The 15,877-nt window shown below is 35.6% G+C and overlaps 1 protein-coding gene and 1 long non-coding RNA gene across 2 annotated transcripts; both read left to right on the top strand.

The window, feature by feature from the left end:
• LOC146914518 (uncharacterized) lies at positions 1–693 on the top strand. The gene has a single exon (XM_085721082.1). The coding sequence runs from the start codon at positions 1–3 to the stop codon at positions 691–693; it is 693 nt and encodes a 230-aa protein (XP_085577208.1).
• Positions 694–8,333: 7,640 nt separating this feature from the next.
• Positions 8,334–15,457, top strand: LOC146914517 (uncharacterized). The gene is made up of 3 exons (XR_015014257.1): positions 8,334–8,542; positions 8,623–8,735; positions 15,150–15,457. It is a non-coding gene; the product is annotated as an uncharacterized LOC146914517 (long non-coding RNA).
• The last annotated feature ends 420 nt before the right edge of the window (positions 15,458–15,877 follow it).

Below are 15,877 nucleotides of genomic sequence, written 5' to 3'. Positions count from 1 at the left end.
ATGTCCCTTACCCCCGCGGACATAGTTTGGTACAACCCAGCCAGTGATACCAAAACCGTCATTATCCACTGTGGTGATTTCCCTAATGTACCTCTTATCGGTATACGGGGAGGAATTAGCTACAACCCTATCCTTGCCCAACAACAGCTCGGACACCCAGTCAAAACCAAACCTTTATACCTCGACTTGTCCGACGTATTCTACTATAACCACAATGATTACACAAATGAGAAGGAAAAATTCATACAAGCTTGGCATGCCATCCATAGAAAAGAGAGGAACAAGATGGGAAACAGATCAAGTTTCGTCCATAGTTCTTACACGGAATGGGTCATTGATAGAGCTACAACGTACAAGATGCCTTACACTTTATCCAGGGTCCCATCTTCAACTACTCCGGCTCCCCCACCGCCCATACTCCCTGAAAATGTGGAAGAATTCCAGTACCAGTTGGCAGAGATGACACGTGAAAGGAACAATTGGAAGAGGAAGTATGAGGTGTTTATGGCTCAGATGGAGACAAAGGATGGACTGATAGAGCAAAAGGATCGTGAGATTCTCAAGCTAGGCCAACTAATTGTTAAGCAGAATGATCTCCTCCAGCAGAAGGATGATATACTCAGGCGGGATTCTAAAAGGAAGAAGGAGTACATGGATATGTTCGCCGGCGCACACCCCGATTTTGAGGAGTAGTCAACTTTAGGAGTTTAGAAGTTTCCCAATTGTTTCACCACTTTATGTTATTTTCTATCTTTTTGTGATGTACTTTGGAGTCTATCCCTTGGCTCAGTTTTGTTAAAAGGGGTTTATCTTGTAGTACTTTAATTATTCAATGAAATTTTCAATTATGATATTTACAAATTTGCTTTTATAAGTCCTTCGATAAATGAAAACGTGTCTATTTTTGCATAACATCATGCATCATTTTGCATTTCATAGTCTCAATTCCGAGTCTCACAATTTTTTTCTTTTCCATATAGAGGTCAACCCGTTTCAAAAAGTGGTCCAAGTGTCCTCATCCAAAGTCAACTCGCACCTACAACACTCGTGCAAACACTCCAGGCCGAGTTAGAGAGACTGAGCACCCTGGTGATTTCACTGGTAGCTTCGCAGAATCAGTTGCAGTTCCAGCAAGCGCCCGAACACCAACATCAACAGCAGTCTCGACAACAGGCTCCAAGGATGCAGTTTGACCCAATCCCAATGACGTATGCGAAGCTGCTTCCCATCTTGCTCATGAAGAACCTTGTCAAAACTAGAAAGCCTCCTCGGGTGCCTAACGAGTTGCCGGTTGGGTATCAACCTGACCTCTCATGTGCCTTTCATCAAGGAGCACCCGGCCATGACATCGAGCACTGTTTATCTTTAAAGATTGAAGTCCAGAAGCTGATTGAAGCCAATATGTTGCTCTTTGAAGGTTGAATTCGGATGTGAAGATTAATCCACTGCCAAATCATATTGCCTAATATTGTGACACATGGAGTGGATAACCGCATTTGGGTCGTTTTTAATGTTCCTTCTACTACTTACTTGTTCAAATAATGTTTGTTTGTTGCTTTTCGCTTTTCAAAAATCCTTTCGTCCCGCCCGAGACGAAAGTGAACTTGTGTGGGGCTTTTTGCTTTAAGTATTTCCATCATTAATAAAAAGGTCGTTTTTGATCCCGACTTTGATTTTATTTTGTGCTTATTCTGGAAAAATGGTAATAAAAAAAACCAAAAAATAAATTTCACTCTCAAATATCTGCATAATCATAACTTATACTTGCTTGTCAAAATCAATAATCAGATCATGCATTAATAAACCCGTTGAACACATTAACCATGTACTCTCTTCCAACTTTGAGTTCCTTGTATCCGAAGCTAAAGAGGAGGAAGATGAAGAGACTCCTGATGAGATCTCTCACATACTGGGGCATCTTAGCCATCGAAGCTGCAAACAAAAATCAAGAACATTGTCTAGAAGATGGCGGTCATTTACAAAGACTGACATGAGATGTTGTCGTTACCTTACGTGGGTATCATGGTTCAGTACACACTTCAACAGGGGAAACCCCCTCCTTCCCTCAGTATACAACATGGAGGTCGTGCTTCTCGTGCAGGTCAAAGTCCCGTCAATAAGAGATCTGCTAAAGTCCAAGCTTGATCGAATGACGACCTTGTGCAAATATATCAAAAGAGGTTGAAACAAACTTCCAACAAGAAGGTTCGCCCCCGTGAAATTCAAGAAGGAGACTCCATGCCTAAAAAGGCACTATTTTTCTACCATACTCCAGGGGCGAGTGGATGCTTAACTATGAAGGCCCATGTACAATGACTTTCGCAACTACGGATGGTGACAAACTCACGCGATCTATGAACGCTGATGCAGTCAAGAAATACTCTGTCAAAAAAAAAGTTCGATAAGTCGCAAACCTAAAAAGGCGGCTTAGGCAAAATGAGCGTCTCGATGGACTGAAAACCCGAAAGGGCGGTCTAGGCAAAAATTAGAGACAAAAAAAAAAGAATGATTATCCTGATAGATTGAAAACCCGAAAGGGCGATCTATGCAAAAATTAAGGATCAAAGGACAAAGTAACTACATCTGGTCAGGTACAATCCACTTGGGGCATACCTGTCGTCAAAGAACCGCCGATCTGAAGCATGAGGCGCATCTGCTATCAAAGAACCTCCGATTCGATGTATCTGCAGACCAAAGACTCGGAACTGGGGCATTCAAAGTTGTCAGGGAGTATAACGGTTATATGTGTTCAATGTACCTTCCCATATATTTACCATTTTCCAAATTTTTCAAAGATCCGTGGAGCCATGCCATTGGGAGGCCACCACTCAATTCATCAAATTTGAGCCTGTGCCTATTTATTTGGAATTCTTATTCATTCTACTTGCAAAATTTCTTCTATTTTTGATGGCAATACTTGAAGCAAAAACTTTCAAAATACAAAACTTTTTTTTACATCTTTTGAAAAGTGTGAATGACAAGCACACTCTCTTTGAACTCGTGAGTAGTTGAAGCGTACATCAGCATGCGCCTTGAGAACGATTACACTCCGAAAGAGAAACATGTCTAAGCACTACGGAGAGGATCTCTGCTTTGAGCAAAATACAGTCATAATCCAAAAATTCAAAAAAAAAAAAAAAAGAGGGCTCGCTAAGCTGAAAAACCTGAAAAGGGGGCTTAGGCAATAGAGAGCGTCCCGGTGGACTGAAAACCCGAAAGGGCGGTCCAGGCAAAAATTAGGGGCACAAAAAAGGAATATACTCCCTGTGGACTGAAAACCCGAAAGGACGGTCCAGGCAAAAGTTAGGGATTTTCAAAAGAAAAAAACAAAAAAACATGACTGCTAAGGCATACCAATGGAAGGGTACTCTGCGCCGGTTTACAAATGGCGACTTCTTCCAGACTTTGATCGACAATGGGCTTTATCCCCAGAAGCATCAGTTAGTACCTTGTGCCGGGTTTTACCCCGTCAACGGCTCAATTTTGTTCACAATAATATCATCTCCAAGGAAGTTTGCCGAGTGTTTGTATTGCAATGTCATTCTGCCTCCCATCTTACCTGTCTTGTCTCATTTCATCAAGTCTCACCTGTCATATTCACTTATACAGTTATACAGTCATACATCCAAACAAGTTACATTCATACAACATACATTCATACATTAGTACTTTCACGTATTCATACATTCATGCATACACAACATATACACAACATCAATTCATACATGGTTGCATCAGTCACCCAGAGTTTTGTTTGGCCGCACCCCTTCGGTTCGGTCCTTACTTATCATTGTGCCAAACGGCGAGTTCTACAAACGAACAGTTGGCAATCATCTTATTACCATCAAGAGTGTCATCCCCAGTGTGTCTGGTCAAGAGATGTCACCCGTCAGTGTCAAGTGGCAAGTCCTAAACAACGAACAGCTTGAGTCTACCTTTTATCTTGTTTCAAGTGGCAAGTCTTAAACAACGGACAACTTGAGTTTACCTTTATCTTGTTTCAAGTGGCAAGTCCTAAACAGCGGACAACTTGAATTTACCTTTATCTTGTTTCGAGTGGCAAGTCCTAAACAACGGACAGCTTGAGTCTACATTTTATCCTGTTTCAAGTGGCAAGTCCTAAACAACGGACAGATTGAGTCTACCTTTATCTTATTTCAAGTGGCAAGTCCTAAACAGCGGACAGCTTGAATCTACCTTTATCTTGTTTCGAGTGGCAAGTCCTAAACAACGGACAGCTTGAGTCTACATTTTATCCTGTTTCAAGTGGCAAGTCCTAAACAACGGACAACTTGAGCTTACCTTTATCCTGTTTCAAGTGGCAAGTCCTAAACAACGGTCAGCTTGGCAAGTCCTAAACAACGGACTGCTTGAGTCTACCTTTATCATTTTTCAAGTGGCAAGTCCTAAACAACGGACAGCTTGAGTCTACCTTGTTTCAAGTGGCAAGTCCTAAACAACGGACAGCTTGAGCTTACCTTTATCTTGTTTCAAGTGGCAAGTCCTAAACAACGGACAGCTTGAGTCTACCTTTATTTTATTTCAAGTGGCAAGTCCTAAACAACGGACAGCTTGAGTCTACCTTGTTTCAAGTGGCAAGTCCTAAACAACGGACAGTTTGAGTCTACATTTTATCTTGTTTCAAGTGGCAAGTCCTAAACAACGGACCGCTTGAGTTTACCTTTTAACTTGTTTTGAGCTGCCAGTCCTAAACAACGGACCGCTTGGGTTTACCTTCTATCACATCTTATTTTTCTCCAGTGTCATCCCCGTGCGTCTGGTCAAGAGTTGTCACTAAAAAGTTTCCTTTCATTTGTCTTCATACCAAACCAATACGGTAGTAGACAATCTTTCCCCAGTGAAAATACATTCCCCCTAGCGGAGTCGGATCCCATTCTTCAACGAATTTGGGTATCCCGTTGTTGTTTCCCGTCTCAGTCAAATCATATTTGTCGTCCTGCATTCATACAAACATTTCACGAGCATTCATAGCATCTTAGGTCCAAAATTGGTGTACTTTATATTTAAGTCTCTTCGGCCCTTCGAATCAAAGATTCCATCTTCAAGTCTCCGGACGAAGAAACTTAAATAGGGGCATCTGTCATACCCCAATTTTTGACCTAAGGAGCGTACATTCATACACCGACATGTGTCTTTTGACACTGATCAATCTCTCATTTTCCAATCAAAAATTCGGCAGAGAGGTATTTTAAAATACCTCATTTTTTGTTTTGAGTCGGGCCCTCTTCACTCATTTATCTAATTTAATTTTCGTTTCCATCTTTTTTTAATACCTTTTTTAATTAATTCAATTCCTTTTTTTTCTCATTTTTCTATTTCTTTAATTTTTATTTTAATTTCTATCTTTATTTAAAATTTTAAGTTAATTCTAATTTTTGTTTTCTAATCTTCATCTTTCTTTTTTTATTCTTATCATTCACTTCTAATCTCACCACGTCATTTCTAGTCATTATCCTTTTATTATTATTATTATTATTATTATTATTATTATTATTTATTTGTTTTTGTCCATGAGTCCAAAAATGGTCCACATTCAGAACAACAGTCTGTCACGCCTCATCTGAGGCAAATCCAGTAACAAAACCTAAATTCAAAGAACAGATTTTGTGCTTCATCATAACAAACCCTAAGTTCCAACCTAGCACTATAAAACCCAGTATCTGCAGAACACACAGGGGGGGGGGCAAAATTTCAATGCAAAATCATCGGCCGAAACTCACAGAGAACCAACAATCCTCACAACCTGCAGCACTACTAACACGCACAAAATTTCCAATTTCAATAGCCAAAATTCATCGTACAATTTCATTCAGAATAGTCATACACATAAACCTGTGAACTCAAACCAACACAAAATTACATCACACAACAAAATTCCTCACCGACCCATAACACACAAACCTGGACATCACGAACTGTCCCAAACCGACTGCGACACTGAGCAATCGAATCCCAACATCACAAAAGCATCAGAACCGCAAACCCCAATCACCAGTACGTGAACCAATCACAAACATCCCGATCCAGGTCAACATACAAGCAGAACCCGCAAAGAAATCAGAAGGAATACGACGCAAAGACAACCGCGACACAAACAGGACGTCACGAACCAAACCGCAACCGTCGAAGCCGTCCGCAGCATTCAATCGCTCTAGCACCGACATCACCATCAGTCTGAATCATAGCGTTACGCAGACCGTGGATCCAAACACAGCAGGTTGTTGTTTCTTTCTTTTTTAGTTTTGAATTCATTTGTGAACTTCCTGGAATCTTTGTTTTTAGAATAAAATAAATCAAAAGAATAAGAGGAAGATGTAGGAAGAATCGTAAAACAAAAAAAAGGTAGAAGAAAGAATAGGAACAGAGAGAGAACGTGTGAGGAATGGAAAGAGGAGAGATAAAACAACATTGAAAATGAATGAAAAAACTCCCACAACCTGTTTATATGCTAACCCAAACCGATTCCCCTAACCCGAACCGACCCATGACCTGCTCCTGTAACCCAACTCGGTCTGCTTCCCCTTTAGCCCAACGTGTCTGGGCTCTTCTAAGCCCAGTTTCAGCTTTTAATTAATTTTGCATTCCCCGGATTACTGTTGTGCCCCTCCTGCATTCATATCTTTTTGCTACATCTTGTTTAAATACTCTCATGCTTTTCTTTCATTGTTACATTTTATTTTGCTGCATTTTTAGGTCATTTTATTTCTATTTGTCATATTTCATTTTTTAGTAGCATTTTAATTATCGCCATTCATTTTCCAATAATTACAATGCACATTAGAAAACCATTCATGCATTTTTATTTCAACTACATTTCATCGTATCTCATATTATTTTACATTTTGCATTTTTATTTCATTGTTAAGCATTTTTTAAATTATTAGTTTGTATATTAGGCTTTGATATAAATCACTCATGCATGTTAGTATAGTTTCATCATCTTAATTTATTTATTTTTGTCGGACTTTAGAATGTATATTAGGTTTAGTGTAAATACATCTTTAGTTTAGGTTTACTACCATGCATGTTTACTTTCCGCATATTTATTTTTCCGCAGACCATAGAATGTATTAATAGGTTTTTTGTAATAGCTTAGGTGCATGTGTGCGTGAGTGGGTGTATGCTTTACTTTTTATGCTTCGTAGTTTAGGTCAAAGGTCTTTGTGGTGGTCCAACACCACCATGATACCTACGCTTTTATTCTTTTCTGCTCCGTTAGTTTTACTTTATTCCAATTATTTGAAAACAACAAAAAATGCAAATAGTATCAAAAATCACAAAAAAAATATTTTTTTTAAATAAACCTTATCTTAAATCAAGTGACGTCTTTTTTATTTTCTTTCCTTAATCAAACTTCAATCAATTTAATCATATTTCAAGTCATTTTTCTTTAATATAAAAAATACAAACAAATTCATTTTGCCATTTGGCTTTTCCATTTTAAAACCTTTTTCAAACTAATAAAAAACACACAACCAATCAAACGTCAGTTTTTTACCCCGAACTACGAGGTTTTGATCCCTCACGGGTATGTAGGCAGAGGACACTCGTCCTTCCAAATCAATAAAATGTAGATAAACTAGGTCTCCTTTCTTTTATCATTTCAAACTCCATTTTTTTTTTCAAAATAAGCAAGTTATAGCACATTAATTAAATGAAACCAAGAGGTTCCCGTAGAGTACTACGGGCATAAAGGGTGCTAACACCTTCCCTTTGTGTAACTAACCCCCGAACCTAAAATCTTTTCAAAATGGGGTGTTTGAACTTTTTTCCCCTTTTCTTAAAAAAATTAAATGTTCAGTCGTGAAATAACTAGTGAGTCAAAAGTTAATCAAATAGCCTTGATCTTCGAAAAATGACGCGACATATATATATATATATATATATATATATATATATATATATATATATATATATATATATATATATATATAGGGTTATGATAGAAGACACCTTTTATGAAGGTGTCTTTTATCAAGTTACTCTATAAGCATTTGCGAAAAGACACCAACTTACTTTTATGAAAGTGAAAATCACACCTTAAGGTGTGACTTGTTAAAATACACCACCAAAGGGTGGCTTGTAACAAAACCCATATATATATATATGTATATATATATATATATATATATATGCTAGATAAGTAATAAAAATTAATTGAATATTAGTGAATAGGTTTTAACTATAATTATAAACAACATTTTTATGTAATGTTTATTGCATAGATTAAAGGGACAAACATGATACATAAACTTAATTTAATTACATTTAATAATAATTATATTCAGTGAGGAATTTTGGCTAACCGAAGAGTTGTGAAACACTATTTACTTTTTTTTTTTTGGTCAAGAAAAACTATTTACTTTATGTAAACATTGGATGAAATTTTTTACTATATAAAGTGATCAGACAATTCAACATTTGTTATATGCAAAGTTATAAAAAATGGCTGAAATTCTCAAGTTTGTTTATAATGCAATGCTTTTTGTTTCTTTGTATTTTATTGTATTTTATGATGAAAGTAAGCTATTTTTTTTTAATCTTAGACAAAACATTTCTCTCATATTTAGTAATATTTCTTTATCTTTATTTAAATTACAGTAAGGTGTGATACTGATGACGATTGCCTGAAAAAATTTCCTGACAATCCATATCCTATGGAGTGCATCAACAATGTTTGTAATTCCATGTTTGTAATTCCGTGATCAACTAAGGTAAAACATAATTCTCTAATCTTTCATGTAATTCTTCGACCTTGCAATTTAATCGCATTAGAATCATTTGGAGTTCATTTTAAATAGGAACTAAGACTCTAGAAAATCAAAATAATGGGATGTTACATCACACAAAAAATCCACCACACATCCTCGACTCAATCATATTATGCATCATCATTAAATTTCCTTTCAGATCATTTATATGTGTTTGATGCATATCAAACTAAGTGTTGACAATTAAACTGGTAAATTATGATGTCACAAATGCTCTCGCTAACAATGTGAAAGCACCATGTTACTTCTAATGGTGTCTAAATGCTTTAAGTTTATCGTAGTTCATAATTTGGGCTAGAATAGACCACTATAGTGGCATTTAGCCATGTTCAAAATAATGATAATATCCTTTCTAAAAGATGGGACCAGTAATACACCTTGTGAATCCCCATACACAAGATGGTGGAATAACATCAGTGAAACCTTATGAAATTCTTCATATATAATCTCTATAAGTCATGGAAACTTGGTCCATAAAAATCTCTAACTAATCATTATCTGTATGACAAAGTCATGTTTCTATTTTTATTCATATCTATAACCTTAGTCGATTGCCATACTTATAATCTGGTTTCATCATAATCATAGTTTCCCTAATAATATTTTACATTTATCTTACTTATGATCCTCATGATCATAATAATCAATGATCACACAAAAACCTACATTATAAAAACATCCTTAAGTTAACATATAATAAGGCATCATGAACATATAACTGCTTCAAATACACCGAGGACATAACTATGTTATTAAAAATGAAAAATATATCATCTATGACATTTCTTACATAAATAAAATATCAGATATAAAAGATGATCCTAATGCTCTTACGCTCACAATGTCTGAAAACAATTAAAATATCACACTTATATTATAGACAATATAATGACAAAATATATCTCTTTAGATGATAATATTAAGAATGAAAAAAGAAATCATAGCTACCATTATTTTTTTAATCCCTGGTAGATCTTGTTTCGCCCAATATATATATATATATATATATATATATATATATATATATATATATTAATTGTTAAACTATTTTATCATATTCGTCCGAAATATGTACTAGATATTTTATCCACTTGAGGATATTTAAAAAACGAAACAAATGCTCTGATAATTCTAGCACCTACTCAAGTACGCCACAACATGTACAATAAGGAAAAAAAAATACCAAATTTGTTTGTTGAGATTCTTACATACACAAGTCAAAAACCGCACCAAACAAGTCTACACAATACGTAATTTACAGGAAACAATGTTAGATTGACTCTTGGGAAAAGGAAAAAGGAAACTCAATCCAAGTATCAAAGACTTATATATATATAAATGGTTTAAATGCACTTTTGACCCCCTATGTTTGCGATGATAGCAATTTTGGGTCCCTGTTAGAAAAAAAATCACTTTCCATCCCCCTAACTTCACCCCCTTTTGAAATTCATAGGCCCCTCTGATTTTGACTAGGTCAAAGGCAAACAAAAAACAAAAAAATAAATTAAAAATAATTAACAGCGTTATGATTAAATATCAGTGGTCAAGATTTAAAGAACTCGCATGCTCCCTCTCATAGCTAATAGTAAACATATTTTCCCTCCTCCAGTCATCACTACTTCATCTTCTTTCTTTCTCCAGAAGAAGAACAACACCAACAACTCTCACAATTTTTTTTTAAACCATCCAAAATCTTATACTTTTATTTTTCATTGCCCGTTTAGGATTACAAAAAAAAAAACTACCAAATCATAATTTCGTATCATCACAAATATTTTCTCTTAAAAGAAAACAAAAAGAAATATATCTTCAACAAGTGAAATCTTCTTCTTCTCAAAACCACACAAGAAGTTCAACAAGATGAAGAAACATATGAGGAAGAAGAAAAATTCCGAACCCCACTTTCATCTATGAGTTATCAGCGTTTCTATGAACCGCAAGCCATCGAATCTCGGCGCAAATTTCACCATCATCGACGAAGATCTCTCATCACAGCCTCTTCTTTGAACTGTACAATCCTAAAAAAACACAAATTCACACAACAAAACAACTGTCTCACCATTTGCGAAAGTGACTCGAGACTACGGGTGTTTAAAACCGAACCAATCCAAACGGAAACCGCAAAAACCGCATTTGGTTTGGATGTATTTGGATCACTTTTTTACTCAACCGCATGGTTTGGTTTGATTTGAGGTTTTCATTTTATGAACTAAACCAAACCAAACCAAACCGCAACATAAGAAAAATTTAATTAAATCTGTCACCTAGAACAATACTCATAGAAACTCAATGGAAACTTTTATAAAATTACACGTTTTTCTCTTGTTAAGTTTCTTCTTTGCTTTTTATTTCAAAAATGTATGTATGTGCTACTTGAACTTTTAGAGCATGATAAAATCTTAATCTTTTATATTTCTTATATAATAGAATTACTTTGTGTCTACGTTTTTAATTTGGTTTATGTTGTTTGGTGAAAATGAAATTGTAATGTGAAATGAATTAAAAACATAGTTGGAAACATTGCCGTAAATATATTCTGTTTTACCTTTTTTAACTTGATTTTAATGTTGAAAAATAAAAATTGTATTGTCTCGAAAAAACCGCACCAACCGATCCAATTCAAACCGCATTGGTTTGGTTTGGTTTGGATTTTATTTTAAAAGTCAACCGAACCAAACCAAACCACATACATTTTTATATTGCGGTTCGGATGACTTTTAGTCTCAAAAGCGAACCAAACCGCACCGCGAACACCCCTACACGCGACCATATACTTCTTTTCCTCCTTTTTCATGAGTTTTACCTTTTCTATATATGCATTTTTTGTTTTTTTAATGAGGACACGTGATTTATTTTTTGGGTATTGTCAAGATTTGTGAAGATGATATGAGAACAAGAGAAGAGAATTTGCTCAAAAAAAAAAAAACAAGAGAAGAGAAGAATAAATGGGGTTTATTAGCCGAAGGGACACAATAATACTCATATTTAGTCTTCTAATCTTGACCACCGATTTAATCCTAAGAGTATGAATTATTCCTATCATTCTTTTCCATTTAAATTTAATTCAATAATTTCCTTTGACTAAGTCGAAATCAGAGGGGGCCTATGAGTTGCAAATGGGGGCGAAGTTAGGGGGCAGGAAAGTGATTTTTTTTAGAGTAAATTACACTCCCCTCCCCTCAAAGATACTTGAATTACACTACTCTCCCCTCTTATGTTAAAATATACATTTCCCTCCCTTGAAAAGTAAAGTTGATACTCCCCTCCCTTTTGAGATGCTTGAATTTCAACACTCTCCCTTAATATTTAAATATACACTACACTTTAATCTATTTTATCATAAATAAACATTTTTATAATATATACTAATTTTGGATCACGATTTAAAAAACATAAATTCGTTTTTTATAATTTATATGTCAATGATAATTAAATTTAAATATTTTTTTTAATTTTATAATTTGGGGTATAAAATTCACATTTAAATAAGCATTACTTAATTGACTTTAGTTATTTTTCACATATTTTCATTTTATTTTGGGTTGTTTCATATTTTATAATAGGATTTTAAACTACACGTTAATGAAATTGTGAATAAAAAATAGCGAAAAATATGCATTCAAATTTTGATTATATTAAAATGAATCTGTAATACTATTTTTCTTCAAAATGTGTTAGACTATTCTTTTTTGCTAGATCATTAGAAATAAAAAAAATTATTGAGGGAGTAAAACATAGATTTTAACATAAGAGGGAAGAGGAATGTAATTCAAGCTTCTCTCAAGGGAGGGGAGTGAAATACTTTTCTAATATGTTTTGAATAAAAAGGGAGCGAAGTGTATATTTTAACATAAGAGGGGAGGGGAGTGTAATTCAAGCATCTTTGAGGGAAGGGGAGTGTAATTTACTCTTTTTTTTAATAGATTGCTACCATGGCAAATATAAGGGGCCAAAAGTTCGTTTAAGCCAAACAAAATTCTATACATACTTTTGTTTCCTAGAATTTTTAATATAGTTTTGTTAGTTCATCGTTACCAATAAGTCCAAAAACAATACCATAATGAAATATGGCCAACCCAATGATATAAATCCATCCCAAAACAAGGGGAATTAGGTTGAAGAAACATATCAAACTCAAACAATAGGTTATAAAAGCTCCAAAAAGGTTGTCTTGTAATTGAAAATTTTGATTGACAAATGGAACCTTAAAACCACAAAGAAAAATATAAATAGAATGGGTAATTTATAGAATGGTACAAGAGTGAATCCTTCTTTTCAATTAATTACAAGGTTGCTCCCGAGGATTTGTGTGTTGCGTATAATTTTGTGATTAATAGTATTGATGCCAAGCCTCGTAGCACAAGTGAGGAAGTGAAAGTTCTTGGATGATAATATATTTATGACGTACCTACATTGTAAATGGAGGGACTGATGATTACATTTTTGACATTAGAATAAAACAATGGCAATTTTTTATGTTACTTTGTGAAAAATGCATCATATTGAGTTATTTTAATATATAGGTGAAAATATTAAATGAATTAGATGGTGAAGATGCCATGGGGTTCGTCAACCCAATTTAAGGGGAGACTACTCTTTGGTTTGTGTAACACCCACTCGTGGCTTTCGATATCCCGCCAGTTGGATACGAAAGGTTCCCGCCAGTTGGAATGAGCACTATCCGTAAGGATGACCCCACGATAATAGGAGGAACCGAATCACATCGAAATGAGAGGGATCCGGAGGCCGTGTAGGTATGGGACTACATGGTTGAAGGAAGGCTTATAAGAATTGTTAGGTACTACCCATATCAACAAGATGCATCTTCTTTTCGGTAGCTCATTCCATAAGAACTCCACAGTTAAGCGTGCTTGACTTGGAGCAATTTTGGGATGGGTGACCTACCGGGAAGTTTCCCGGTAAGCGTGCGAGTGAGGACAAAACACGCTGAAAAGACTCGTGTTGGTTTGTGGAGTTAGTCGGCAATCCTAAAAGCAATCTGGGATGTTACAAAATGGTATCAGAGCAGACCTCTCCCAGTACGGTGTGGTTCAGGGACGAACCAGGCAGAAGCTGGTGGGCATGTAACACCCACGTCGTGGCTTTCGATATCCCGCCAGTTGGATACGAAAGGTTCCCGCCAGTTGGAATGAGCACTATCCGTAAGGATGACCCCACGATAATAGGAGGAACCGAATCACATCGAAATGAGAGGGATCCGGAGGCCGTGTAGGTATGGGACTACATGGTTGAAGGAAGGCTTATAAGAATTGTTAGGTACTACCCATATCAACAAGATGCATCTTCTTTTCGGTAGCTCATTCCATAAGAACTCCACAGTTAAGCGTGCTTGACTTGGAGCAATTTTGGGATGGGTGACCTACCGGGAAGTTTCCCGGTAAGCGTGCGAGTGAGGACAAAACACGCTGAAAAGACTCGTGTTGGTTTGTGGAGTTAGTCGGCAATCCTAAAAGAAATCTGGGATGTTACAAAATGGTATCAGAGCAGACCTCTCCCAGTACGGTGTGGTTCGGGGACGAACCAGGCAGAAGCTGGTGGGCATGTAACACCCACGTCGTGGCTTTCGATATCCCGCCAGTTGGATACGAAAGGTTCCCGCCAGTTGGAATGAGCACTATCCGTAAGGATGACCCCACGATAATAGGAGGAACCGAATCACATCGAAATGAGAGGGATCCGGAGGCCGTGTAGGTATGGGACTACATGGTTGAAGGAAGGCTTATAAAAATTGTTAGGTACTACCCATATCAACAAGATGCATCTTCTTTTCGGTAGCTCATTCCATAAGAACTCCACAGTTAAGCATGCTTGACTTGGAGCAATTTTGGGATGGGTGACCTACCGGGAAGTTTCCTGGTAAGTGTGCGAGTGAGGACAAAACACGCTGAAAAGACTTGTGTTGGTTTGTGGGGTTAGTCGGAAATCCTAAAAGCAGTCTGGGATGTTACAGTTTGAAATCCCTAGTGACTTTTTATGATTCCTTGATTTTAGAGTATATTTATAGTTGAGAAACTTTAACTAGTCGCTTAACATTCAAATAGTAGTGATATTGCGATGTGCTAAAGTTCACACCGACCGGTGGTGTTCTTCTTTTACCTACCTTGTCACCATATTATACTTTCTTAAATACAAGTTATGTGTACGACATGCATATATATAGTAGATGTGTAGAAATTCCATTGACTATAACCCTTAACCATCCAAGCTAACGATACGAGTTCGATTCCAACTACCCTCTTATATCCTATTTCTCTATATACTATATTTAAACATATCTTTTTCTATTATTTCTCACCCTCTATTTTCTACATGTTTCTTTTCTATTATTATATGCAGGTTATCCTCATAATAAGATTGAGGAGTGATATCAATGTGTTTGTGTATGAGAATAAAGTGGATATTTATGATCTCACCTATATTATATTTTTATTTAAAGTTTGATTGATTAGTGTTTATGTTTAAATTCGGTTCTAGTCACTGATATTGTGACATCAGTGCCAAGTTTAATAATTTGATATTGACTTATTATCTTGGAAACTGAGAAAACATTAAATATTTTATTTTATATTGAGGATAATTGTAAGGCTCTAATAAGGAAAAATATTTTATTTTGAGTTATGATATTAAATTTCTACTTGCCATGATGTGATATCTTAGGCTACATGAAAATTTAAACTCCTAAGTTCATATAAGGCTTTAATAATAGAGATTAAATCTTCAAAATATAGATATTATCAAACATAAATCTTAAGTATTATTATATTGACAAGAAATAATTTGACAAATAAATAAAACTTCCAAGTTATAAACCTCTAACATTGACTCGAAAATCCAATGTTATTTATATATGGATCCTGACAAGCATACTCAAATACTCATCAGAATTTTAATGTTATAAACTACAAAAAGCATCACCCAAAACATAATGAATACAAATTCCGTAACATATAATACAAAATAAAATTAAATACTCGGTTCCATGGTTGGTATGTTAAGCATGGTAAAAATCTGACAATCTACCTGATGGACAAAATTGATAAGTGCACCAAATCGTAATAATTAAT

This window comes from Medicago sativa, chromosome 6, assembly GCF_051527215.1.
Source record: "Medicago sativa cultivar Bolivia chromosome 6, Bolivia_mono, whole genome shotgun sequence".
NCBI classification, from domain to species: domain Eukaryota; kingdom Viridiplantae; phylum Streptophyta; class Magnoliopsida; order Fabales; family Fabaceae; genus Medicago; species Medicago sativa.
Note: the sequence above shows the minus strand (reverse complement) of the source record. Positions and strands in the feature narration are given on the sequence as shown.